At 38.4% G+C, this 26,229-nt stretch overlaps 2 protein-coding genes across 6 annotated transcripts in view; one reads left to right on the top strand and one right to left on the bottom strand.

Annotated features, from left to right (window-relative positions):
- Window positions 1–26,229, bottom strand: part of LOC106884241 (solute carrier family 35 member F5) — a 95,921-nt gene that overhangs the window by 65,621 nt on the left and 4,071 nt on the right. The window lies entirely within an intron of this gene.
- Window positions 15,357–18,632, top strand: LOC106884242 (neuropeptide Y receptor type 6). The gene has a single exon (XM_014935512.3). It carries the CDS (start codon window positions 16,705–16,707, stop codon window positions 17,629–17,631), a length of 927 nt encoding a protein of 308 aa, XP_014790998.1. The 5' UTR covers window positions 15,357–16,704; the 3' UTR covers window positions 17,632–18,632.

The raw sequence follows: 26,229 nt of genomic DNA on the forward strand, positions 1-26,229 counted from the left end.
CTTACCACAAAGCCACACACACACACACACACACACACCCACACACCCCACCCACACACACACCCACACACACCCACACCCACCCCACACCCACAATTTGCTTGTTTGTTTTTATGTCAAGTTATATATTATTTTATTTTTCATTTGTTTCAGTCATTTGACAGCGGCCATGCTGGAGCACCGCATTTAGTCGAACAAATCAACCCCCAGGACTTATTCTTTGCAAACCTAGTATTTATTTTATCGGTATCTTTTACCGAACCGCTAGGTTACGGGGACGTAAACACACCAACATCAGTTGTCAAGCGATGGTGAGGGGACAGACATATACATACATATATATATGTATATATACGATGAACTTCTTTCAGTTTTCATCTACCAAATCCACTGAGGTTATAGTAGAAGACACTTGCCCAAGGTGCCACGCAGTGGGACTGAACTCAGAACCATGTGATTGGTAAGCAAGCTTCTTACAACACAGCCACATCTGCGCCTATAAAAAAATGAATTTAATGTGAAACAGAATTGATACATTTTTAATAGTGAATGTTTATCAAACTTTCACAAGAGGAACAACAATCACCACTTGTAAATGAGTGAGGGGGGGAGGCTGTATGAGTAAGAAGTTTGCTTTTCCCAACCACATGGCTCTGGGTTCAGGCCAACTGCTTGGCACTTTGGGCAAGTATCATCTTCTATAGCACTGGGCTGACCAAAGCCTTGAGAGTGGATTTTCTGGACAGAAACTGAAGAAGTCAATTGTGTGTGTCTTTGTGTCTGTCCCCCACCACTGACTGGCTGGTGTTGGTTTGTTCACGTCCCTTTGATGCAGCAGTTTTGCAAAGGAGACTGATAGAATAAGTACCAGGCTTAACCAAGAAACAAATACCGGTGCCAATTCAATCTATTACAGATTCTTCAAGGAAGTGCTCCCGCATGTGTATGTGTGTGTGTAGGCACAAGCATGGCTGTGTGGTGAGAAGCTTGCTTCCCAATCACATGGTTCTGGGTTCAGTCCAACAGTGTGGTTGACCAAAGCTTCAGGCTGGCCAAAGCCCTGAGTGGATTTAAAAGATAGAAACTGAAAGAAGCTAGTCATATGTGTGTGTGTGTGTGTGTGTGTGTTTGTCCCCCACCAACACTTGACATCCAATGGTGTGTTTACATCCCCATAACTTAGCGGTTCAGCAAAAAGAGACCGATAGAATAAGTACTAGGCTTGCAAAGAATAAGTCCTGGGGCCAATTTGTTCAACTAAAGGCAGTGCTCCAGCATGGCCACAGTCAAATGACTGAAACAAATAAAAGTGTGTGTGTGTGTGTGTGTGTGTGTGTGGACTGTGAGATTGAGAAAGACAGTAAAGGGGTGTATGGGGAGTATATCTTGAAAATATTTTTGATTTGGTCTTAAATTGAATAACATACCGAGTACAGGACAACATAGCTCTACTATTCTATATTTTTGAGATGAAGAATTATGTCCATTATTTACCATGGATGGACAGGTGTCCTCATCTGGCTTGTTATCACAATGTTTCGGCTGATTTACTCTCCAGCCTTCATCAGGTGTCTCCTGGGGGAATTTTGAACCCAACCCTCTATTTGTCTAACATGGTACACTGTTTTCATTCGTAAGGTATTTTTGTTTAGCTTATATTATTTTTGCTGTTGATATTATTTTTGAAGTCCCTGCCTGGGATTGAACTCAGAATCTGAGGGTTTGTAGCCCACGCTCTTATCCACTATGCTATATGCCCATGGGCACAAAGAGTTGGGTTTGAAATTCCATCAGAACACCTGATGAAGACTGGAGAGTACACCAGCCAAAACACTGTGATAACAACAAAGTGAGGACACCTAATCCGTCTGTTGTAAGCTCTAGTCAGTAAAGTTGACACATTGTAAAGTGCCAGATCATGAAAAATAGAGCAGGTGATTTATTGAGAAACAAACTTCTAAAACTATACGCTAAACCCTCACCAGGTCATGGTTCACCTATCGCTTCCTCAGTACAATGCAGATATTTCTGGCTAATATATGTAAATATATATCGCAGACTCCTCAGTATATCACAGGTTTCTGTGGCCGATAGGTATTTATATTTTTTTAGATTTTAATTATTTCTGTGGTTAAATAAGCATTTCCATGCCTAAAGATTAATAAATTAATAAATAAAAATACAGTACAGTACTGCACTGTGTAACACATTAATTAAAATATATTAAAAGAAAATACGTAATGTACCGTAGATGAGTAAACAAAGAATCGCACATACTGTATGGGAAACGAAACTTGGGAGGAGAGTGTGTGGTATTGTTTTGCATTTATAATAAATTAAATATATACAAATTATAAAAATAATAATAATAAATATATACATTGTAATTGTGATACCCATACCAGTGGCACGTAAAAAGCACCATCCGAACGTGGCCGATGCCAGCGCCGCCTTGACTGGCTTCCGTGGCACGTAAAAAGCACCCACTACACTCACGGAGTGGTTGGCATTAGGAAGGGTATCCAGCTGTAGAAAACCTGTCAGATCAGACTGGAGCCTGGTGCAGCCTCCTGGCTTCCCAGACCCCAGTCGAACTGTCCAACCCATGCCAGCATGGAAAGCGGACGTTAAACGATGATGATGATGATGATGATATATAAATTATAAGAATAATAAAAAATATATACAGCACTGCTTCTATTTCACAGATTTTCACCTATCGCGAGGGAGCGGGGTTTGGAATGTAACACCCGCGATAGTCAAGGGATGACTGGAAATCATAAAACGAGTATAGTAGATGGATGGTCGTGACACTGGTAACATCCAATCTGAAGTAATGGAGTGTTACTCATTTCATGGTCATTAATAAAAGTTGTTGTGTGGTTACTTGCAAGAAGAAATTAATTACGTGAATTATTTTCCTGTAATACAGCAGATGAGGCATAATTAACTTGAATAGTAAATAGATGAGAAATAAATTTCCCCTTGGATAAGTGGATTACAATGAACAATATCAATAATTGCCGATTGAGATAGAGAGACGAAAAAAAACCATGCCACAGCTGTAGAAGTTACTGATGAGACGTGCGAATGCTCAGTTTGGTCTGTCCAAGAACCTGGAGTTGTATCTCTAAATGTCCAGAACCGTCTGCATGGCAAGAGTGAAGGCGTGGGAACCAGCGGGTGAGCTGCCTTCAACACACAGTGATCGAATGAGCACCAAAGAAAGGTTTTTATAGGGGACATGAAGTCAAATTTCAGAACATTTAAGAAAACCATATCACACCACAACCTCATTGGTCAATTTATAGACCAATCACATGAAATTGTGGTGGTTCACTCATGGTGTTTGATCAAGTATATAGCCGTTAAGTTTGAAATGTCCGCTACCACTTCATCCTACAGTTCTATTTTTAAGAGATGAGGAATTATGTACATTATTTACATTTGACAGATATTTGTCCTCATCTTGTTTGTTATTAACACAACGTTTCGGCTGATATACCCTCCAGCCTTCATCACGTGTCTTGGGGAAATCAAAAAATACCTTAGGAATGAGAACCCAGGTTTGAAACTTCCCCAAGACACCTGATGAAGGCTGGAGGGTATATCAGCCGAAACGTTGTGTTAATAACAAACAAGATGAAGACAAATATCCATCAATTGTAAATAATGTACCACTTCATCCTGTATCCACAGTCACATCAGGGTGTCCAAGATTCACCCAATACATGGCACTTTAGCTGAATGCTTTTGTTTTACAGTTTGTTTGTTTTTTTTTTAACCACACATTTTAATCTGAACGTGGTGTATGAAAACTATGCTTGTCAAAAGACAAGCATTTTAAACTTCCAATAAAATCTGTGTGTGTGTCTAAATTTCAGTATATGATTAAAGGATATAATCACTGCTGGGGGAAAAAAAAGAACTGGTGTTCTTCCAACAAAAACCATCAAATAGACACACCATTGCCATCCTCACCATCAGAAGTCCTGTGAAGCCATGATTGGAAATCTATATCCAACAACATTCTGGTTCAAAAATTATGATATAATAAATAAGAAAATATGAAAAAAAAAAAAGACAAGCATTTTAAACTTCCAATAAAATCAACTGCAAGAAATACCTGTAGCTCAAAATTTCACAGTTAATTAATGAATGACAAGATTCTTTATAAAATCACAGAAATTCTTGATCAGCAACACCAACAGCCTGAACCAACATTTAGCATCTAACTTGTGTTTTCCTCAATGTCATTATGGTAAAGCATTGCAGGAATTTTATAGTTTGATCAGAAACCACTTAAAGGGATATTTGAATAGTCCGTCTGTCTTGTGCAGATGGACTATTCAAATATTTCTCCAATCAAGTAATTTACACAGAGAATGCAAAGAACTAGGCAGTGGGGAGAAAAGAAAAGCATCTATTTTCAGACAATGTAAAGAGAAGACATATCTGTCAAAATGCTAATGGTTCTAAAGAGTTGAGGAAATTACTGAATTGTTTGCTTCTGTCCATGAAAACAATCATTGGCACCGATAATCATTTATATTCAGCCATGATATAATGGGAGCCTGTAGTAATATGGCTAAAGACAACGGCAAACTACTAAATGATATTTAGGGCATTTGTACATTGTGTTCAAGAATGTAAAACATAGCAAATAATTGATCGACACACACTAAAGAATCAAGACTAAAAAAACAAAAATGGAATAATTATTAATACGACAGGCTGCAGTTGGGAATACTGGTGCCTGGGGCTAGTGTTTAATTCTGGTTTCTAGACAACCACTCCCATAAAAACAATTACTGTTAAGTCAATAGCTTCAAACAAAATAACTAAGCAAAAAGAAAAATCTGAACATTAAAAAAAAATTATGTGAGATGGATAATGGAGACAGGGAAATATTTTTATGGATATATATAAAAAAAAAAAAATTTTCAATCAAAACAAAAAAATCAAAATTATGGATTTTTTTTTCTTAGGTTCTGGTACTCAAGTTACAAGATTCTGTTTTAATGAGACTTGAACAAGCATTCCTATACTTCATTCCTGTCCTATCATACTGTATTGCCAAAAGAATGCTACCATATCAAATGCCATATCAGCATAGAATTTGATGTACTAAAACCAATGCCTGCTATTATCTAACCCAGTGACCTATGAACCCCTTTGTGACCTATGAACCCCTTTGTGACCTATGAACCCTTTTGATTCCCATTTTACTTGGTTCAACCCTCATACACATTCAATGCTTTCAAAAATCCTATATTTTTATGATTAAATATTATTAGCAACTGTATAAAAAAATTTTGCTAAAATATTTTCTGTGTCAGAAGTATGACCAGTTTATTGGACATAAATCTTATGTGGCAAAAATCTTATGTGAACTCCCAAGGGTCATGTGGACCCCGACTGAGAACCCCTATGTGATATCAATATAGCACATGGACATTTCCAGAGTTCTTATAACAATGTGATAATGTGACTGCCCCATCTCACCTATACCACACTAAAAATCACAAATATATTTTGCCAATTTTGTTCTTTTACATTTAAATATAATATTACTCGTCCAATTTTAAATTAAATTACTCACAATGTACGCAAGAAAATATAATGTTCTATAACTTAGATTGGCCAAAATACTGTAATCAAATAGTTACATGTGTAATTAAAACTGGTGATAATACTAATAACAATTTTAAAAAAGCAAGTTATTTTGGCATTTATACCCCAAGTATAGATTCCTAATATTAATCTGGTACACGTTCTGTGAATCCTGGAAAGATGAAACTCTTTCCCCGACAGATTTGAACTTATAACTAAATATGGAACTACAATCTCTAATGAAAATCATTTTTTAGATTAGCAAAAAGATCAAATAGGAGATTAGGGTAATCAATAGAATTAAATAATGGTCGGCTGATAATTTATTGTAATGACCATGAAGATTTTGAGAGATATTCACTAACGGTCAGGAACATTTGAACTAAGAATGGCTGAGAGACAAAACTGATTCCATTTCATCACCCTACCACATTTATGCAATTCAAAAACAACACTACCATTATTGATTCTTGACCAACCTACCTGAAACTGCCCTATATTCTATGATATAAACATCCTGTTTTAAAGCAATCAAAATTAAAACCTGTCATCAAAATGTCAAATTCCAGACTCCATCTTAATAATGACAAAGTTCAGTTCTAGTAGTGGTTAAGAACGCAGACTACTAACCCCAAGATTCTGAGTTCGATTCCAAGTAGTGACCTGAATAATAATAATAATAATAACAACATTGAAAAATACCTTAGGAATGAGAACCCAGGTTTGAAATTTCCCCAAGACACCTGATGAAGGCTGGAGGGTGTATCAGCCCAAACGTTGTGTTAACAACAAACAAGATGAAGACAAATATACGTCAAATGTAAATAATGATAAAGTTATTTTACCATCATCATCATCATCGTTTAACGTCCGCTTTCCATGCTAGCATGGGTTGGATAATTTGACTGAGGACTGGCGAACCAGATGGCTGCACCAGAAGTAGAGTAATATGCTTTATTAATAAAGCTGCAAAGACATCAACCAAAACTGTCCGACGAATGGGAACGTGAAACTCTGAGTAACAGTTTTTGTGATGTCTTTACAGCTTTATTAATAAAGTGTGCGCATGTGTGTGTGTGTAATTTAAAATATAAATAATAAACCATAAAATAAATTATTCTTCAAAATAAAATAAAATTAACAGCAAGATGGAAAATAATATTTATTTTTGTATACTTCCACTTGATATTAAAAAAAGTTACTCTCCTACTTTCTTTAATTTCAAAATCTTTCATCAGATCCTCACCATGACACCATAAACACTTTGAAATTATATTTCCCATCACACAAACCATTTTGAATATTATTATTATTATTAAAGTGATTTCTTTTGTACTGTAAACCCTTTACTATTTCTGTGGTACCCCATCCATTCCTTTGATGCCCTAATCATGCGCTTATTTTGCATAACAGTTAATGCAGCACTTGTAAGCATTATTTCTGACAGGGTTTGAAATCAAAAATCTGAAGTAATGAACAAATGACATGTACATTATTTCGAACCACAGCAGCATCAGCATCCCTGAGATTTTTTCATCTGGTACTCTTGATGTAGATGCTGACTCAATTGCTAAATACTACGTCATATTTAATAAATAGATAAGATTATCTGAACCAAACACTTGTTGAGTTTAATTACCATTGTTATGATTGTATTATTATTTAGTTACAGAAATAGTGAGAACAGTATTCAGCCAGATAAATATCTAGACACCTGACATACAGAGATTATTCCAACAGCAATGCAGCTATCCGATTAATTTCAACATTAAGAAGAAGAAAAAAACGTCCCAACCACCACTACCACTAGAGAAACCGTCGTCAACAGAAGCAGTAGCTGCAAGGAAGATTATTGTATTTTCAACTACTTAACTGGGTTTATCTGAAAATAACAATGAGTTAACTCTCGAGGGTTTTATACCAGCGTGTGTGCGTGCGTGCGTGTGTGTGTATATACACTCATACTTTGTACACTTTATGTGTCATGGCTGAGGAGAGTTTTAATTCAAGATATTTTTCTTATTCATAAATTAACATTTCAAATTAATAAGCATTTTCATCACTATCATCGTCATTTAACATCCGTTTTCCATGGACATTTCCAGAGTTCTTATAACCATGGGTTGAATAGTTTTACAGGGTCTAGCAAGGCCAAGAACCACACCAGATTTCATTGTCCGTTCTGACATGGTTTCTACAACTGGATGCCCATCCTAATGCCAACCACTTTACAAGTGCACTGGGTGCTTTTTATGTGACACCGGCACCAACAGGGTTGCCAAGTAATTTGCAAGACAAGACCTCTTGATTAAGAGAGGGAACGGGACCAAGGGAATTGGCTGTGAGCAAGGTGAGAGGTCAGAGTAAGATAGAGGGACAGAGATTGCTGTCTTACTATAGAGGGGGTTCCTTGGTCACCCCAGTAGGACAAGGAAGAAAAAGGAAAGAGAGAAATGGATGACATTGGAGATGTATTGGGGCCTGTGAGCAGTGGTGACAGGTATAAGTAGTACAGAGGTGTGATAGAGGGGGCGGGGGCTTCCATAAGTGTGTGAGGAGATTCCTCGGCATAAGGAGAGGGAAGAATACTTCAGTCATTGATCATCATCATCATTGATTAACGTTCATTTTCCATGCTGGCATGGGTTGGACAGTTTGACTGAGGTTTGGAGAGCCAGTGGCTGCACCAGGTTCCAACCTAGTCTAGCAGAATTTCTACAATTGGATGCCCTTCCTAACACCAACCACTCCAAGAGTGTAGTAGGTACTTTTTACATGCAACCGGCACAGGAACCAGCATGGGGGTACTGGCGTCAGTCACAATTTGTTGGTACTTTTTACGTAACACTGACAACGGAGCCAGTAAGGCGGACCTCTACCTAAATAAATCCACTTCAGACATTTTCCCTTCCTCTGCAAATGAAGAATTAGAGCCAAGTTAGAAGACGGTCCTGAAGGTACTTGAACTAGAAACCAAACTAATGAAGGGGCCTAAACAGAGTTCCACAGAGTTACACTTGTAATAGTAGCAAAATTTCCTTCGCATCACATCTTCCTGCTTTGAAAAAAGAACAAATGATGATATAGTCCTAGATTCACTTAACTAGAAAAGAAAACGACAAGATGATCACAGCATAAATCATATACACCTATTCAATCAGCCTGACCTGGGGTTAAAAACATAACAAATAATGGAGATCTTTAATTTTTCTACTTGTTTCAGTCAGTAGACCAAGGCTATGCTGGAGCACCACCTTGAAGGATTTTAATCAACCTCAGTGATTATTATTATTATTATTATGGTGGAGGCGCAATGTCCCAGTGGTTAAGGCAGTGGACTCATGGTCATAGGATCATGGTTTCAATTCCCAGACTGGGCGTTGTGAGTGTTTATAGAGCGAAAACACCTAAAATCTCCACGAAGCTCCGGTAGGGGGTGGTGGCTAGCCCTGCTGTACTCTTTCACCACAACTTTCTCCCACTCTTTCTTCCAGTTTCTGTTGTACCTGCATTTCAAAGGGGCCAGCCTTGTCACACTGTGTCACGCTGAATCTCCCCGAAAAGTATGTTAAGGATACATGTGTCTATGGAGTGCTCAGCCACTTGCATGTTTATTTCATGAGCAGGCTGCTCCATCGATTGGATCAACTGGAACCCTCGTCGTCATAACCGACGGAGTCCCACAATTATTATTATTATTATTATTATTATTATTATTATCATCATTATTATTATTATTATTATTAAACATTTGGTAGTTTCAAGGCAAATTTCTACTGCCTCGTCTGCCACACTTCCATGTTGTTGGGGTGTGTGCAGCATTGCAGGTTCTTTTTTGTTGGTGGTCGAATGCAAACACTTCCTGGTATTGCACTGCGTCAGTCTTATTGTTTGTATTGCATGTTGTGTGTGTGTAATGTGTTGGGTATCCAGCTTGCTGGTGGAAGTTTATTTCATTGGATGTTTACTGTACAGAGTCTGGCTTGTGTTGTTTAGGTTATATTATTGAACTGATAGTGTGTTGTGTAGGATGTAGGCTGTTCCTAGCAGGGCTATTTTTTGGACAGTGTCTAGTGTTGAGGATCCAGGCATAGCATTTACAGTTTTGTTCATGATTTTTTCATCATGCCCAATGTTCCAATTATTACTCGTATTGTTTTCACTTTCATTCCTCACATCTTGAACACTTTGATTTCAAGGTCTCTGTACTTCAACAATTTCTCTACTTCTGTTTGAACAATATCTTGGTCAGAGAGGGGTGGAGGACAAACACAGACAGAAAAATACACACACAGGTATATAGCTATATATATCTTGCAGTTTCCATCTACCAAATCCACTCACAAGGCTTTAGTAGAAGACAATGGCCCAAGGTGCCATGCAATGGAACTGAGCCTGGAACCACATGGTTGAGAAGGAAACTTCTTAGCACACAGTCAAACCACCTTCATTTAATCATTAGAAGAAGACGTCTGCAACCTGACCCAGCATCTCAATGGTAAAATGGAATGTTATTGAACAGGATTCATAGAGAACGCTAGACTTGTGATTAACGATCCCACACAGGCACCATCGCCAAATACAGAAGATACACAAGTTGTATTTGTGATATCTGGCAGATACTACGGCTCGCATTCAAATCCAAAAATTGATATTAGTTGCACAAAATGTGGAAACTGTTCCTATAAATATTGTATGGCAATAAAACCTATGATATTGTATATATATTCTCATCAGTTAATATTCGTTTTCATGCTCTGTAATCAAGATGTTTGCTTTCCAAACGCACGAGGCAACTGGAGCCTGGAGAGTGAATTTGGGAGATAGAAACTGAAAGAAGCCCATCATGTGTATGTATGCACATATACACATGTGTGTACATATATGTGCATGTGTGTATATACATGTTGCAGGCATGGGTGCTATTGACCTAACACTGACATCAGCCACGACTACAGTCTGACCTGTCTAGCCAAGTGAGACTGCAGTCGCGGCTGATGCTGGTGTCAGGTCAATGGCATCTGTGCCGGTAGCACATAAAAAACAACCGCTACACTCTCAGAGTGGTTGGCATTAGGAAGGGCATCCATCCGTAGAAACCTTGTCAAATCAGACTGGAGCCTGGGGCAGCCCACTGGCTTACCATTTTCAGTCAAACCATCCAACCCATGCCAGCATGGAAAGCAGACGTTAAATGATGATGATGTGTATTAGCAACTGCTTATCTTTACATCATACGACAGTTGTAGAGGAGTGTCCCTGTCATACAAGCAGTGTCATTAGTTGCCAACCTTCTGTGAAAATATGCTTGGCCATGGTATTATCTAGAAACAGGAGACGGTTAGCAACAGGGAGTGCATCCAGTTGTAGAAAATCTGCCTCAACAAATTCCATCTAACCCATTCAATCATTGAAAAGTGTTTGTTAAAATAATTTTTATTGTGTATTTAAATTTGTAAATATTTAATCGATACAGCTTCTTCACCCCTTTTATGTTTGTCTGTCCTTGTTCGTCCCTTCTCTGTAATGCTTTTATGGCAAATATTTATGAAATAAAGAAGTTTGCTTCCCAACCATATGGTTCTGGGTTCAGTCTCACTTGGGCAAGTGTCTTCTAAAATCATCTCGGGCTGACCAAAGCCTTGTGAGAGGATTTGGCAGATAGGAACTGAAGAAACCCGTCATGTGGGGGGGGGGGGGCATTTGTAGCTGTGTTTGTCTCCCGCCACTGCTTGACAACTGCCGTTGGTGGGTTTAAGTCCCCATAACTTAGCAGAAGGCAGCGAGCTGGCAGAACCGTTAGCACACTGGACGGAATGCTTAGCGATATTCCGTCTGCCGTTACATTCTGAGTTCAAATTCCGCTGAGGTCAACTTTGCCTTTCATCCTTTCGGGATCAATTAAATAAACACCAGTTACATACTGGGGTCGATGTAATCGATTTAATCCCTTTGTTTGTCCTTGTTTGTCCCCTCTATGTTTAGCCCTTTGTGGGCAATAAAGAAATAATTTAGCAGTTCAGCAAAAGAGTCTGATACAAAGTACCACACTTAAAAAAAAAAAAACAGTAATGAGATCGATTCGTTCAATTAAAAATTGTTCAAGGCAGTGCCCCAGCATGGCCGCAGTCTAATAACTGAAACAAAAAGTAAAAAATAAAATATATATGCAAACTACATAGAACTAGCAACAAAATTCCCCACATATCACACCTCACTGCCTTGGAGAGAAAAAAAATCAGGATAGCCATGGCATAAACACCCTTGAACATATGGCTGCTCAGTCAGACTGGCCTAGGGCTAAACAACAACTAGAGATTGTAGATGTCCAATATATCCATAATATGAATCATCCTACATTGAATCACTTGATTTTGTTGCTGAATACCTAAACCACTTAGGTTGTGTGTTTTTGTTGTTATTGTTCAATTAAAACACCACAAAATGGCTGACATAAAACAACAGCAGGCAGGACTAATGGCCCATATGGCCATGGACCTATATATGAATGAATGATTGAATGAATGGAGACAACATGCTGCGGAAGAGACTGCTTAGTCCAGTGGGAGACAGCTGGTGGCATGACACATGCACTGAGCCAACCCTGTAAACAGGATAGCAATGGGGAAAGTATATAATAAAAACACTAAAGCAAAAACATGACTGACAGAGCAATTAAGATGGCCAGTTTTTCTCTTTTACTGTGTTTCTGGTGCTGTAGGATATGACTACTAGAGAAACCATTTGAGAGCAGGACAATTCAACAGCAAGAAAGAAACAAACAAACAAAAAAATACCGGTGCAAAACAGTATATCTTGTCTGACATTTGTTTCTGATACAAATGTTGTGGTAATTTAGCCCAGAAATGTTGCTGTCATAACCTGGAAATTGCAATGCACAGATATTGTTTTTGAGCTGAGTGGGGGTGCTAGATTCCCTTGTTTGAAAATATAAGGACACAGATACTGTGTCATATCGCCAGCTGGAGACGATGTCTCCTGGGGCTAAATTACAGCAGACTGTCTGTTGGTACAATAGCTCAGACAACTAGAGGTTTCTCAGCATTTTACTTCACTACTTTACTTTTCTCTGTTCAAATCTGACCATTATCAATTGCTTTTCCACTAGAATAAACACCACTACTATTTTAAGATACAGTCATTACCTGCCATAGGATTAGAGTTAAGCAAACAGTAAGCAAATGGGCCCCCGCTGGGAACTTCACCTGCACTGTATGGAACACACCACAATTTCTGGGTACAGATAGGGAAAGGCAGAATAAGTAACGTTGAAACTAGTTTATAATGGCATTCTCAGAAAAACTAGTCTCACACACACACACACACACACACACACACACACACACACACACACACGCACACACGCACGCACGCACGCACGCACACGCACGCACGCACACACACGCACGCACGCACACACGCACGCACACGCGCACACGCGCACACACACACACGCGGGTTTTTCCATAAATGAAACTTGCACATAAATATGAAGAGAAGGAAGTGACTGAAGTGTGTGTATAAGTATGTGTGTGTATGTATACACATAATATGTGTATGTGTGTGTGTGTGTGTGTGTGTGTGTGTGTGTGTGTGTGTGTGTGTGTGTGTGTGTGTGTGTGTGTGTGTGTGTGTATCTTTTATGTTTCAGTCATTAGACTGTGGCTATGCTGGGGCACTGCCTTGAAGAGACTTAAAAGAATTGACCCCAGTACTTTTTTTTTTAAGCCTGATATCATTCTCTTCTGCTGAACCAGCACACGCACGCACACACGCTTGCACATACCCACCCACAATAGGCTTCTTTCAGTTTCCGTTTGCCAAATCCACTCACAAGGCTTTGGTCGGCCCGAGGCTAAAGTAGAAGACCCTTGCCCAAAGTGCCACTCGGTGGGACTGAACCCAGAGCGATGTGGTTGGGAATCAAATTTCTTACCACCCATCCATGCCTGTGCATTTGGGACTTATTATGCACTGGAAGCTGTGCTAGCACACTATGGAGTAGCAGCGGAGGAGGGATGGTATGGGCATGCCTCGGGAAGAGTCACAAAGAATGAGAAGGCAACCATACTCTGGGACGTGCCAGTGCGCAGAGATGGAGAAGTTGAGGCCAGTTGTTGGGGATCACCTAGGAAAAAACATGCCTTGTATTCAACGTATCGGTGCCAACAGATGAAAATGTTTCTCTGGAAGAGATGGAGAAGCTTTCAAGATGCAAAGATCTGGAGGTGGAGGTACTCAATTGTGGAGCCTGAAAGTGGAAACAATTCCTATTATGGTGTGCGCCTTGAGTGTGATAGAGGCACATTCAGACAGATGCATGGCACAAACACCAGGACTTGCAAGTCTATGTAACATGCCAAAAGTGGCACTGGTGAGCACCACACACAGCCCACGTAGAGCAGTTTCAGTGCAGTGAAAGTAGGAGCAACACAGCAAACCACAGCATTAGCCGGAGTGCACAGAGCTGTGCTCGATGGTGCAGTGAAGGCTTGTGATGGGGGTAAGACTGCTGAAGGAGGGGAAGGAGAAGAAGAAGAAGGCGGAGGAAGAGGAGGAGAGGGGGAGGGAGAAGGAGAAGAAGAAGAATATGACTAATTAACTACTGCATAAAATTTTGCTGGCAACGATGATAATAATGGTAATCGTTGTTTCCAATTTTAATGAGATGCATTTAGTCTGACACTGATCCCAATTTTTAAACCTTAGTTCATTAAGTCCAGAAGGATGAAAGGCAAAAGTGATCCCAATGGGATTTGAACTTGGGCTGTAAAGAGCTGGAACAAATAGTACAGGGTTCGTTGCTTTAATGATTTTGCCTATCCACAACCCTAAATTGTTTGTAATATAGGCACAAGAGGTGAAATTTGGTGGGAATGTAAAATCAATTAAATCTACCCAGTATCGTCCAACCCATGCTGGCATGGAAAGCAGACGTTAAATGAAAATAAATGAAATGAATAAAAGGATACAGTTTTTCATCACTTCAAAACATTTTTGCAATAGATTGTCTGCCTGTTATCCTTTTTACCAGTTGGAGAGCCAGACTGAACCAGACACTGAACAGTATAATGCTTCTATCTGTCCAGTATCCCATAACAACATAGGACAGTGTGGACCTGCCTCTGCAGCTGACCAGCTGGAAAGGTCAATGGGTTGACCTTTCCAGGTTGATTTTTGTCTCCTGTCATCACTTTGCACTTTCTTAGAGCATTGCCAATCATCTTGATGTGCTTGGTGTCTAACACTATTATGGTGAGGTTATAAGGCGACGAGCTGGCAGAAACGTTAGCACGCCGGGCGAAATGCTTAGCGGTATTTCGTCTGCCGCTACGTTCCGAGTTCAAATTCCACCGAGGTCGACTTTGCCTTTCATCCTTTCGGGGGTCGATTAAATAAGTACCAGTTATGCACTGGGGTCGATATAATCGACTTACTCCATTTGTCTGTCCTTGTTTGTCCCCTCTGTGTGTAGCCCCTTGTGGGCAATAAAGAAATAACACTATTATGGTAAGGTTATCTGTGTATGCCAGTACAGATCTTCAGCGTTCTAGTTCATGTAGGTTACATTTCATTGTCTCTCGTTTTCACAGCAGTGGAAAAATAACTGATGTTTGTCTTGCTATGTTTTTTGTTGTTCACCACCACTGCTGGATGGATTTGGATGAAACTTTCAGGGATGTTTGGCCTCGTGACTGGCACAAACTGGTTAGATTTTGGGATCGATCTGGTACCAGACAAAGATTCTGGATTATCTTCCTGGCTTTTTTACTTAATTTTTCAGAGCAGTCAGGTTATGGGGACATACACACCCCACCATCGGTTGTCAAGCGATGTTGGGGAGACAAATACACACACACATATATATATATATATATATATATATATACACACACACACACATATATATGACGGTGTTCTTTCAGTTTCTGTTTAATCCACTCACAAGGCTTTGGTCGGCCCAAGGCTATAGTAGAAGACACTTGCCCAAGGTGCCACGCAATGGGACTGAACCTAGAACTATGTGGTTGGTAAGCAAGCTACTTACCACACAGCCACTCTGGCGCCTACAATTACAGTTCTGAAATTATTGCATAATCAGTTTTTCGTACATTCACACACACGCATGCACCCACACATACACACAACAACCACCATACATACATCATACTTACTAAACTAGAAACTACACACTTGTATCGGTTATGAATGCAACCCATTTGTTTGATTAGATTTTCAACTGAAATATGAGTCAAGTGTTTGAATAAGCCTTCCTACTTAACTTTTCTCTCTTTGGCCAATACTGAGATGCTATAACATTAAGTTGAAGTTAAGCAAAGCTAGATATGACACAAGCTATTCCACAGGGCTTTGAAACCTCTCTCTGGAAGTCTACCTCAAATTGTAATTACATTTGTCTAAGGACTCAACTGCAACAGAACAAAACAAATGTCATCTTCAGAGTACGAGTTTGGATTACAAGTTACTTACCTACGACTACATCCCTGAAATTATAGCATCATCAGTTTTTTTATACATACATACAAATATAGGATTGCTATCCACTTGTGACCAAGAAAAACCATTGCTGACCTTTAGGAACATTGTGCGCTCTAGGACTAACTTATATTTTGCATTTGCAGCTCCATTGGTGGCTAATGAGCCCTGCTCTTGACAAGCATACACAACTGTAATCACTGCAAACCAAGCTTTCCCCATTCACTACACTAGCAGTGCACTTTCAAGCAGCACACTTCAATTCTTCATGAAGAATACATGCTCTCTCAAAGGTGTCAAATCCCTCCTTAACCTGCTTCCTCCATCTGTGGCAATGACAGGCATTGTTCTCCCAGTCGGTCTCCTGCATATCACAATCCTTTAATGAGGAACTGACACAGTCTTTAAATCGCAGCCTTGATTTCTGCCAGGGTCTCTTTCCACCATCAAGTTCCCCATATACATATATATATACATATATACATATACAAACGTAGACACACACACACACATATACATATTAACGTATAGGCATTACACTCACTAAACTAGAAACTACACACTGCTTTCAACATGAATGCAACCCATTTGTCTGATCCCGTTTTGTTTTCAAGATTGGTTGTTTTCAGCATCATACCTGTCTTCCTAAGTGTGGGACTCATAGGTAACATATTTGTGATATATATTTATGCACGACAGTCCCAGAAAAGCAATGTAGACACATTCATCCTTGTGCTAGCAGTGAATGATCTGATTGGATGTATCTTTGGAATGCCTCTGGAAATGGCTGAACTTTACCCTGCAATACAATCAGATGGATTGTGTAAGTTATACAAGTTCATTGTCTTCATCAATTCTCTCATGTCATCCATGATTCTGTTGGTTATTGCTGTTGAAAGATACAGGAAAATATGTTGTCCCCATGGCAAACAAATGACTCTGAAACTACGACGAATTCTTATTTTTCTCACAACTGTGATATCAGTTGCATTGGTCCTGCCAGTTCTGTTTCACTTTGACGGTGTTCCCTTCATCCATGAAAACAAGATATACGTGATATGTGGCTGTGACCTTAGAAGGTCATCTCTCTGGTTTTATGCTCTGGCAGCATTAATTATTAACATTATGCTTTTCTTAAGCATGACTGTACTTTATATTTTGGTTCAGAAGACTATTGCTCAGCGTAGCAGGAAAAGGCAACGTGGAAAAGCAGCTTCACAAGCAAGAACAAATCAATCGCACACAAACATTGTACTTATCTTAATCTCCATTTTGCTTTTTATCAGTTTTTCACCAACCCTTATTTTCTTTGTCATGTATCCATACTTCAAAGATTCTAACTCGTTGCAGATATGCAAGGTAGTTCTATATCGTACATGGATACTAAATTCATCTTTAAATCCCATGGTGTATGGATTTTGTAACAAAATATTCCGCAAAAGTTTTGCAGATACATTTACTAGGAGTAAAAGTACCTTTGAAACGGAAGAGAAATTTTAAATTTGGTTTACAGCAAACATTTTAATATAGAGGAATACTTTCAAGTAGCAGACACATTTTCTTTGCTTACCATTTCATAGGAAATGCACTCTATTTTTTCTTTTTTAATTGAAAATAACTCAACGATTGAGGTGTTTAATGAAATAACTACCTTTTCTGTTTTTATTTTGATATTTAGAGAATTACATTTTCTTCCATAAAATTGAAATGTTTTAATTTAAATCTGACCATTTAAAGACCTGCTGTTTGTATCCTTCACCCAGAGTCAGTCTAAGGTAGGTCAATTTGTACACCTGAACAGTTTCTTTATAACATATTTACTATTGTTTTTGTTATTTTATAACTTCTATGGGAACATAACTGTTTATCTAAGTTCTACTAACTCTTTGAATCCCACAATTTCTGAATTACATTTTAAATCTACATTTGAAAAATACAAGAAAGTAAAAAAAAATTGTTGTTGTTTTCATCATCATCACCATGTTTACCATACCATCATCATTATGAGAAAATTTAAGTTGTTAATATTTTTGAAATTGTTTCAGAATTGCTAACACTTAGTAGATTGGTTTTGAATTCTTTCCCTGCCAAATGTAGTGTGCAGGAGAAGCGAAAGCATTTTTGGCGACATATGCTACACACGGGCAGGATGTCCATGCCAGGGCCACCGTGAAAGACGCATGTTCCTATGTTTGATCTCTCCATGTTACAGATTAGATCTTGTTTGTAAATGTTTTGAGTCGAGTAATTTTATGTTTTGGAGATTGCATCTAAAAGATGGATTAACCCTTTCATTACCAAACCGGCTGAAACCAGTTCTGGCTCTGTAGTACAAATGTCTTGTTTTCATAAGTTTTCAATTAAAATCTTCCACCAAACCTTAGTCACAACTTATGTTCCCAATACTAGCTGAATGATAACTAAGTTATTTTACTAAATTCTTTGTTATATTTAAAATTAATTGAGAGAAACGAAGAGCATCTGAAAATAAATACAATAAACGAAAGGGTTAAATTGTTGATGTTTTGTCTTGCTATGTTTTTTGTTGTTCACCACCACCTCATTACTAATTGAGAAGATATCTTTTTTCTGGCTCTTCAGGATCTGATTTCATCTCGTAGGCTTTTATAAAATGAAGTACCATTCAAGGAGTTGTGTTTATGGCATCAGTTTACTTCCTTCCTTTAGAACTTTTGGCCTTGTACCTAAACTAGAAATTATTACCTCCACCTTAGCAAAGGCGGAGGTATTGTTTTTACTTCTACTTGTTTGTTTGTCCATGGACAAGATATCTCAAGAACCGCTGGATGGATTTGGATGAAACTTTCAGGGATGTTTGGCCTCATGACTGACACAAACTGGTTAGATTTTGGGATCAATCAAGTACCAGACAAGGATTCTGGATTATCTTCCTGGCTTTTTTTTACTTAATTTTTGAGAGCAGTCGAGTTCGTTTTTAGTATTCTCGTCTGTGAGATCAGTCTAGTTTATTTCAGATTTTCTCATTTTAAAAATCATCTGGCTAATTGTTGAGAGGACGTTGGTGTTGCCTTGGTGGAGGTCTGCGCTCTCTGAGTGCTCTTGTTATCATCATTATAATTATAATTATCATCATCATCATCACTGTCGTCATCATACAAGAAATCTAAGTTGTTATTGGTTTTGAAATTGTTTCGGAATTGCTGAAAATCATTTCCATCCCAGTGCAGCTGTGAAAGAAGTGTGTGCCTGTGTTTGATGCATTGAATATATGGAATGGATCCTGTTTGGAAATCTGCTGAGCCTTGTGGTGTTATGTTCTGGAGATTGTATTTAAAGGACAGCTTCAATTTCTCATATTTGTTTTGCTGTGTTTTTTTCTTTTTTTCTTTTTGTCGTTTATCCTCTTATTGAGAAGACATCTTTTCTTCCTGCTCTTTAGAATGTGATTTCATCTTCTCCCAAAGTGGACTTCCCGGTTCTCGTAAAATGACAAACCATTCAAAAACCGGGGCTAATGGCATCATTTTACACCCCTCCCTCCCCTCAGAATGTCAGACCTTTATTCTTTTATTTGTTTCAGTCATTTGACTGCGGCCATGCTGGAGCACCACCTTTAGTCGAGCAAATCGACCCCAGGACTCATTCTTTTTGTGTTTTATAATAGTCATTTATGATAATGAAAAGGTTAAAAAGCATGGTGTCGATTAACCCGGATTACATATGTACATTTGATGACTAAGTCATTATTATAAGTTAAGTGTGTAATAGTCACACAGACTCAGAATTTATATTTCAGAGTTTATTATGTTGCAAGTATTAAGATCAGACCCAACAATTCTTTCGATGTCAGTGATTCTTAAACTGGAGCCCACGGTCCCTTAGGGCAGTGGTTCTCAAAGTGGGCAGTATTGCTCCCGGGGGGGGGGGGGAGTTCTAAGGGGGCATTGAAGTGGGACGATAATGGAGTAGTAAAAAGGGGGGGGGCAATAATGGGGTAGCGATTTATGTAAAAAGTGGGGGGGGGGGCAATAATGGGGTAGTGATTCATGTCAAACAACAAAATAATAATTTCGTTAGGTTAAGCTTTATTTGTGAAATACAATTGTTTTGAATTTGCTTCAGAAAAAGGACTTAGTTGGGGTGGGGGCATTAGGAATGTGGCATGGGTGTCAAAGGGGCGGCATCCCAAAAAGGGGACCACAAAGATTTTAGCGGGGCTGCAAGGGGACACTGAAATATCTTGGAAATGGGTGGCTTGAGAAAATTAAGTTTAAAAATTTCAAGACTTTCAATCTCCCACATCCTATCATCCTTTTTTTGTCGTTGACCTCAAAACATCACCCCACTCCTACATACTCATTTGCTAACCACACTTGTTATACAACATGTGTGATGGGCCAATGGAAAATATGTGGGTACAACAGCTGATCATGCATGTGTTGTCGGTATTCTATGCTCGCATGATTCACCACTCCACTATTGCAATCCACATGTTTGCATGTCTCTCGCCATCGTTTCTCAGTTGTCATTCGCTATTTCGTGCAAATAGAATTAAATGTAAGCTGTACAAGTGTAGGTGTCTTTGTGAATGAACAGAGAAACAGCGACAGAGAAGGACACACAAACACACACACACACGATGAAATGGATGCTGAAAGTACGAAGCAGATATTTGGGAAAAGCTAATGGAGGAAATCAAAGGCATGATGTTGTGATGACAACAAAATTAGAATTAGAAACAAGTCAGTGGATGTTTACAACCAAAGAGTTTTAAATGCGATAAATAGACTGATGGTATTTTTAATCATGATTGAGAGAAAGATGGTGACAAGAAGAAACAATGCAAAGAAACACTTACAAGTGGTGGTGGGGGATGAAAAATAAAAAGATGTCTACAAAACTCAACAAAGACAATATTTACATTATTTACATTTGACGAATATTTGTCCTCATCTTGTTTGTTATCAACAATGTTTCGGCTGATATACCCTCCAGCCTTCATAAGGTGTGTTGGGGAAATTTCAAACCTGGGTTCTCATTCCTAAGGTATTTTTCTGATGTTATTATCATTATTATTATTATTATTCAGGTCACTGCTTGGAATCAAATTCGGAATCTTAGGGTTAAGAACGCGGGCTACTAACCCTAAGATTCCGAGTTCGATTCCAGGCAGTGACCTGAATAATAATGATAATGAAAAATACCTTAGGAATGAGAACCCAGGTTCAAAATTTCCCCAAGACACCTGATGAAGGCTGGAGGGTATATCAGCCGAAACGTTGTGTTAACAACAAACAAGATGAGAACAAATATCCCTCAAATGTAAATAATGTACATAATTCCTCATCTCTTGAATATAGAACTGAAAGACAATCTTTTAGTCACCTGTTGGACAGAGGCTACACTCCCAGAATCTTAGTTCACTTTTGAGTCCTAGGTGGGACCCCATTTAGCTTCTTCAGTGACAATGCTAAGGCCTTTAAAAAATGCATTAATGTCTCACATGCTTTCTTTCATCGATCTGAGGTCTTGTGAGCATATTTTAAGGAACTTAAAATGTTAATCTCCCAAACAACAGAAGTATGTGACACACAGAAAGCCCCAATGCTTTAGTCTCACCTGCCACCAGGGCCATGGAGTCAGAGAGTCAGAAACAATTAAGGGGTAGCTGGAGTCGGAGTCAGTAAAACTATACCGACTCCCAATATCTTTATTCTTTAATATAAACCAGTTATAACACATAGGCCTACTCAAAGTACAAGCATATGCATTATGAGATATGTAGACCACAATCACTTAATTACATAAAGAGGAGTCAGAGTCAGAGGTGCCAATAGTACAGGAGTCAGAGTCAAAGTTTTTTGTTTCGACTCCACAGCTCTGCCTGTCACAGCTCGGGGTTCAAATTCCGTACACTTTGCCTTGCAACCTTGTAATGCTGATAAAATATGTACCAGTAATATACGGAGGTGATTCCATCAATTGTACTACCATTGTACAAATGCTTGGTCTTTTATCAATTTATACAGCCAATACTTTTAATTCTCTTCTATAGATAGGAAAGAGTGAGAGAGGGAGGGAGGGAGGAAGGGAGAGAGGGAGGAAGGGAGAGAGGGAGGGAGAGAGAGAGAGAGAGAGAGAGAGCATGAATGATTGAACAAATAGGGGGCTGTCTTCATGGACAGTCAACTTGTTTAAAAAAAGAAAAAGATTTTAAATTCACTTAACGGCCTATAACATCAAGCCAACCCCTAAACAAGCTCTGCAACCAAAATGATTTCACGATTACCCCTCCAAATGAAAGCGAAACTGTTGACCCCTACTTCATACTTGATAAACCTAACTTCTCTTATCTTTTACTTGTTTCAGTCTTAGACTTTGGCCATGCTGGGGCACCACTTCAAAGAATTTTAGGTGAACAGATCAACCCCAGTAGTTATTTTTATTCTAAGCCAGGTACTTATTCCATCAGTCTCTTTTACCGAACCACTAAGTTATAGGGATGTAAACACACCAACACCAATTGTCAAGCAGTGGTGGAGGGACAAACAGAGACACAAAGACACACACGCAAAGGGCTTCTTTTAGTTTCCTTCTACCAAATCAACTGACAAGGCTTTGGTCAGCCCGAAGCTATAGTAGAATACACTTGCCCAAAGTGCCTCACAGTGGGACTGAACCCAGAACGATGTGGTTGGGAAGCAACCTTCTTACCACACACTCAAGCCTGCACCTATTCTATTGCAAAGTTCTTTAAATTTAATCCTCAACAATTACGAAATTGCTAACCAAGTCATACATTAACTCATCTCCACAAACAAAACGTTCCTTAGTTATTTACCTCCCCAAAATACACAACTAATGTCTATCTTAACTTTAATGGCGCCATGTGGAAATAAGATAATATTTCCAGGTCTCATTACTCTCCCAGGCAGTGAGCTAGCAGAATCGTTAGCACACCGGGCAAACTACTTTGTGGCATTTCAACCATCCTTATGTTCTGAGTTCAATTTCCACCGAGGTCGAATTTGCTTTTCATCCATTCAGGGTCGATAAATTAAGTAGCAGTGAAACACTAGGGATCAAAGTAATTGACACACACCCTACCCCAAAATGGCTGCCCTGGTGGCAAAATTTGAAACCATTATTATTGAGCTTGTGCTTATAAAGAGACTGGTTCAAAAACTCCTTCACTCTCTCCCCAAGGTTGTATGCCAGTACAGCAGTAATCAATAAGAAAGAGAAAATAACTTAGAAGATAGGTTAACCAGATGGATTGTGAGTCTATATCCTAGATTAATGGTTCTCAACCTTTTTAATATCTGGGCCAGATCCAAACCCAGATATTGTTAGGGGCTGCACCAAAAGTAAAACAAATCAACTAAGGAAAAATTCATTCCTAGAAAGAAGAGTTTTGGAGGCCACAATGAGGCCCTTTGGGCCAAGGTAGAGAATGACTGTCCTAGATACACTCCACATGGAAAAAGTGGTAGGATGGTTAGGGCAGGAATACCCATCTGTTCAAGACCTTACCCGAGGTTAAACAACAGGCAGTAGAAATGATTGATAAATACAGGTTAGAATGAACAGAATCTCTCATTTCTAAACAGATTAAAAGGCCCAAAGGGCAAGGATGCTAAGATAGTTTTGTGACATTTCATGACGCCACATTTTATCTTCTCCAATCCCATCTCACATGACACTGACCTAAGTGCCATTCATTTAAATAATACAGTTCCATATTCAAGAGATGAGGAATTATTTACATTATTTACATTTGATGGATATTTGTCCTCAACTTGTTTGTTGTTAACACGTTTCGGCTGATATATCCTCCAACCTTCATCAGGTGTCTTGGGGAAATTTCGAACCTGGGTTCTCATTGCTAAGGTATTTTTTGATATTATTATTATTCAGGTCACTGCCTGGAATCGAACTCGGAATCTTGGGTTAGTAGCCCGCGCTCTTAACTACTACGCCATATGCCCATCAAATGTAAATAATGTACATTCATTTGAAGTATACTGACCTTAACATCAATATTAAAACCAAACAAGGCTATACATTAAAATTTTTTTTTTTAATTTCTAAAGAACCCTGTGTTTGTCAGCAAAAATTGCACCATTAAGATTGGTGTTAGATCTATTTGAGCCAAACTGTATACATCATTCGCATTCCTTATTGCACTGACAATTACATTGAATAACAGAGATGAGAGATTCAAACCTTGTCTAATGCCTTTTTAAATTGAAAATTAGCTAGATATCTGATCTTTGATTTTAAATTTATGCACACACAAACCTATAAAATTATCAGATGCAACGGGAATTACAAATTCAATTCAATGAAAAAAATATAAAAATAAAAAAATTATAGCTATGGAATCAACTCAATTTTTAGATCCTGATTACAGTTATGACAAAACTATGATTTACTGGTTCTGGTCAGAAAGATTTGGAGTCGTGATAATGGTGAAAAATTTCAAACTGCTGTATTCTAGAGACGACAAGCATAATGTAACTGTGAAATTTGCCCTTTATAGAAAGTATTGATAATTACCTTTCAAGTTGTCTAGCTAGGCTTACTCTATCCAAAATGATAGAACACATACTGTGGCAGTCTGCACTTTCTACAGAGAGGGTGCTGGCAACAAGGATGAATTTTGCACATCGTTAAAATGCCAATGTATCTTAAAAGGTATCCCAAAATCAAAGGTAAATCAATAATTGCTTTTTTTTTTTTCTTTTCTCTTTTTTGTGCATGCTCATTTTCAAAGTTCTGTACAAGATGTTTATGCAATGAGAGAACATAACAGACACCATCTACAGTGTATTGTAGTTTGTTTAACCCTTTCATTACCAGCCTGGTTGAAAACACTTCTGGCTCTGAGTACAAATGTCTTATTTTCTTAAATTTTGAATTAAAATCTTCCACCAAACCTTAGTCACAATTTATGTTCCTAACACGATCTTAATGATATCTAAGTTATTTTACTAAATTCTTTGTTGTAATTAAAATTAATTCAAAGAAACACAGAGCATCTCAAAATAAATACAGTAACGAAAGGGTTAAAGAAATACCAGCAGAAACATTATTCAAATTATTTTTAAAAGCCTAAGTTAATGAACTATCAAATGAAGAACATAGCTTTCAGATCTTAACTGGCGTATGTTCACTGACAGTGACAATACTCTTGGGAAAAGGCTGAACACCATAAATGCTTTCTTTAAATATAGAACCTTTGTGCACAATCAAAAAGACAGCTTAAGTGTGGAGATGCTGTGGGGAAATCTAATTACCTTAAAGGTTCAATTTGGAAAACTAACCACCTGTGAAATACTAAATTCAATTCAATCAAATCTATTCCACCCCATCAAGAATTAGACCATCTTAAAGTGTAAGAAATCCTCTCACGTTAAATTTAGTAAAAAAAAAAAAAAAAAAATTTTTTTAACCATAAAGAGCTTGATTATTCAAAGCCTGCAAGTGTGTGTGTGTGTATGTGTGTGTGTGTGTGTGCATACTGTTATAATAAAACATTTGGTCATTCAGGAAGAAAACACCCATGTCAATATCTAACAGAACAATAACTGCGTAACCAAGTGTTTAGCTTTTGAGAACTTTTACATATTTATATTGTTGGAATTGATTTTGCAAAAATATATTAAGCAGGTTTCTCTTAAAAAACCCCAAAATCTTCAATTTATTTTTTGCTCACACCTAAAAAAGTAGACGGATAACAACATGTCTCAATAGATGAGTACAAACATGAGCTTGTAATCAGGGATACAATATCTACAGCTTCCGAACTATATGCATGTTGTTTCCCAACATCAAAAATTCTATGAACAAGTCAGTGGTGAAGCCTCTACCCAACACTCAATCTACTATAAATAGCAACCAAATCACCTTTAAAAACCAAAAAAAAAAAAGGGGAGAGGATAAATTAAATAAGGGAGTCCAGAGCACACTATAATCAGAGAAAATAAAAATATCCTTTTCTACTCTAGGCACAAGGCCCAAAATTTTGGGGGAGGGGGGGCAGTCAATTAGATCGACCCAGTATGCAACTGGTACTTAATTTATCGACCCCGAAAGGATGAAAGGCAAAGTCGA

This window comes from Octopus bimaculoides, chromosome 2 (genome assembly GCF_046866305.1).
Source record: "Octopus bimaculoides isolate indiv1 chromosome 2, ASM4686630v1, whole genome shotgun sequence".
Lineage (NCBI taxonomy): Eukaryota > Metazoa > Mollusca > Cephalopoda > Octopoda > Octopodidae > Octopus > Octopus bimaculoides.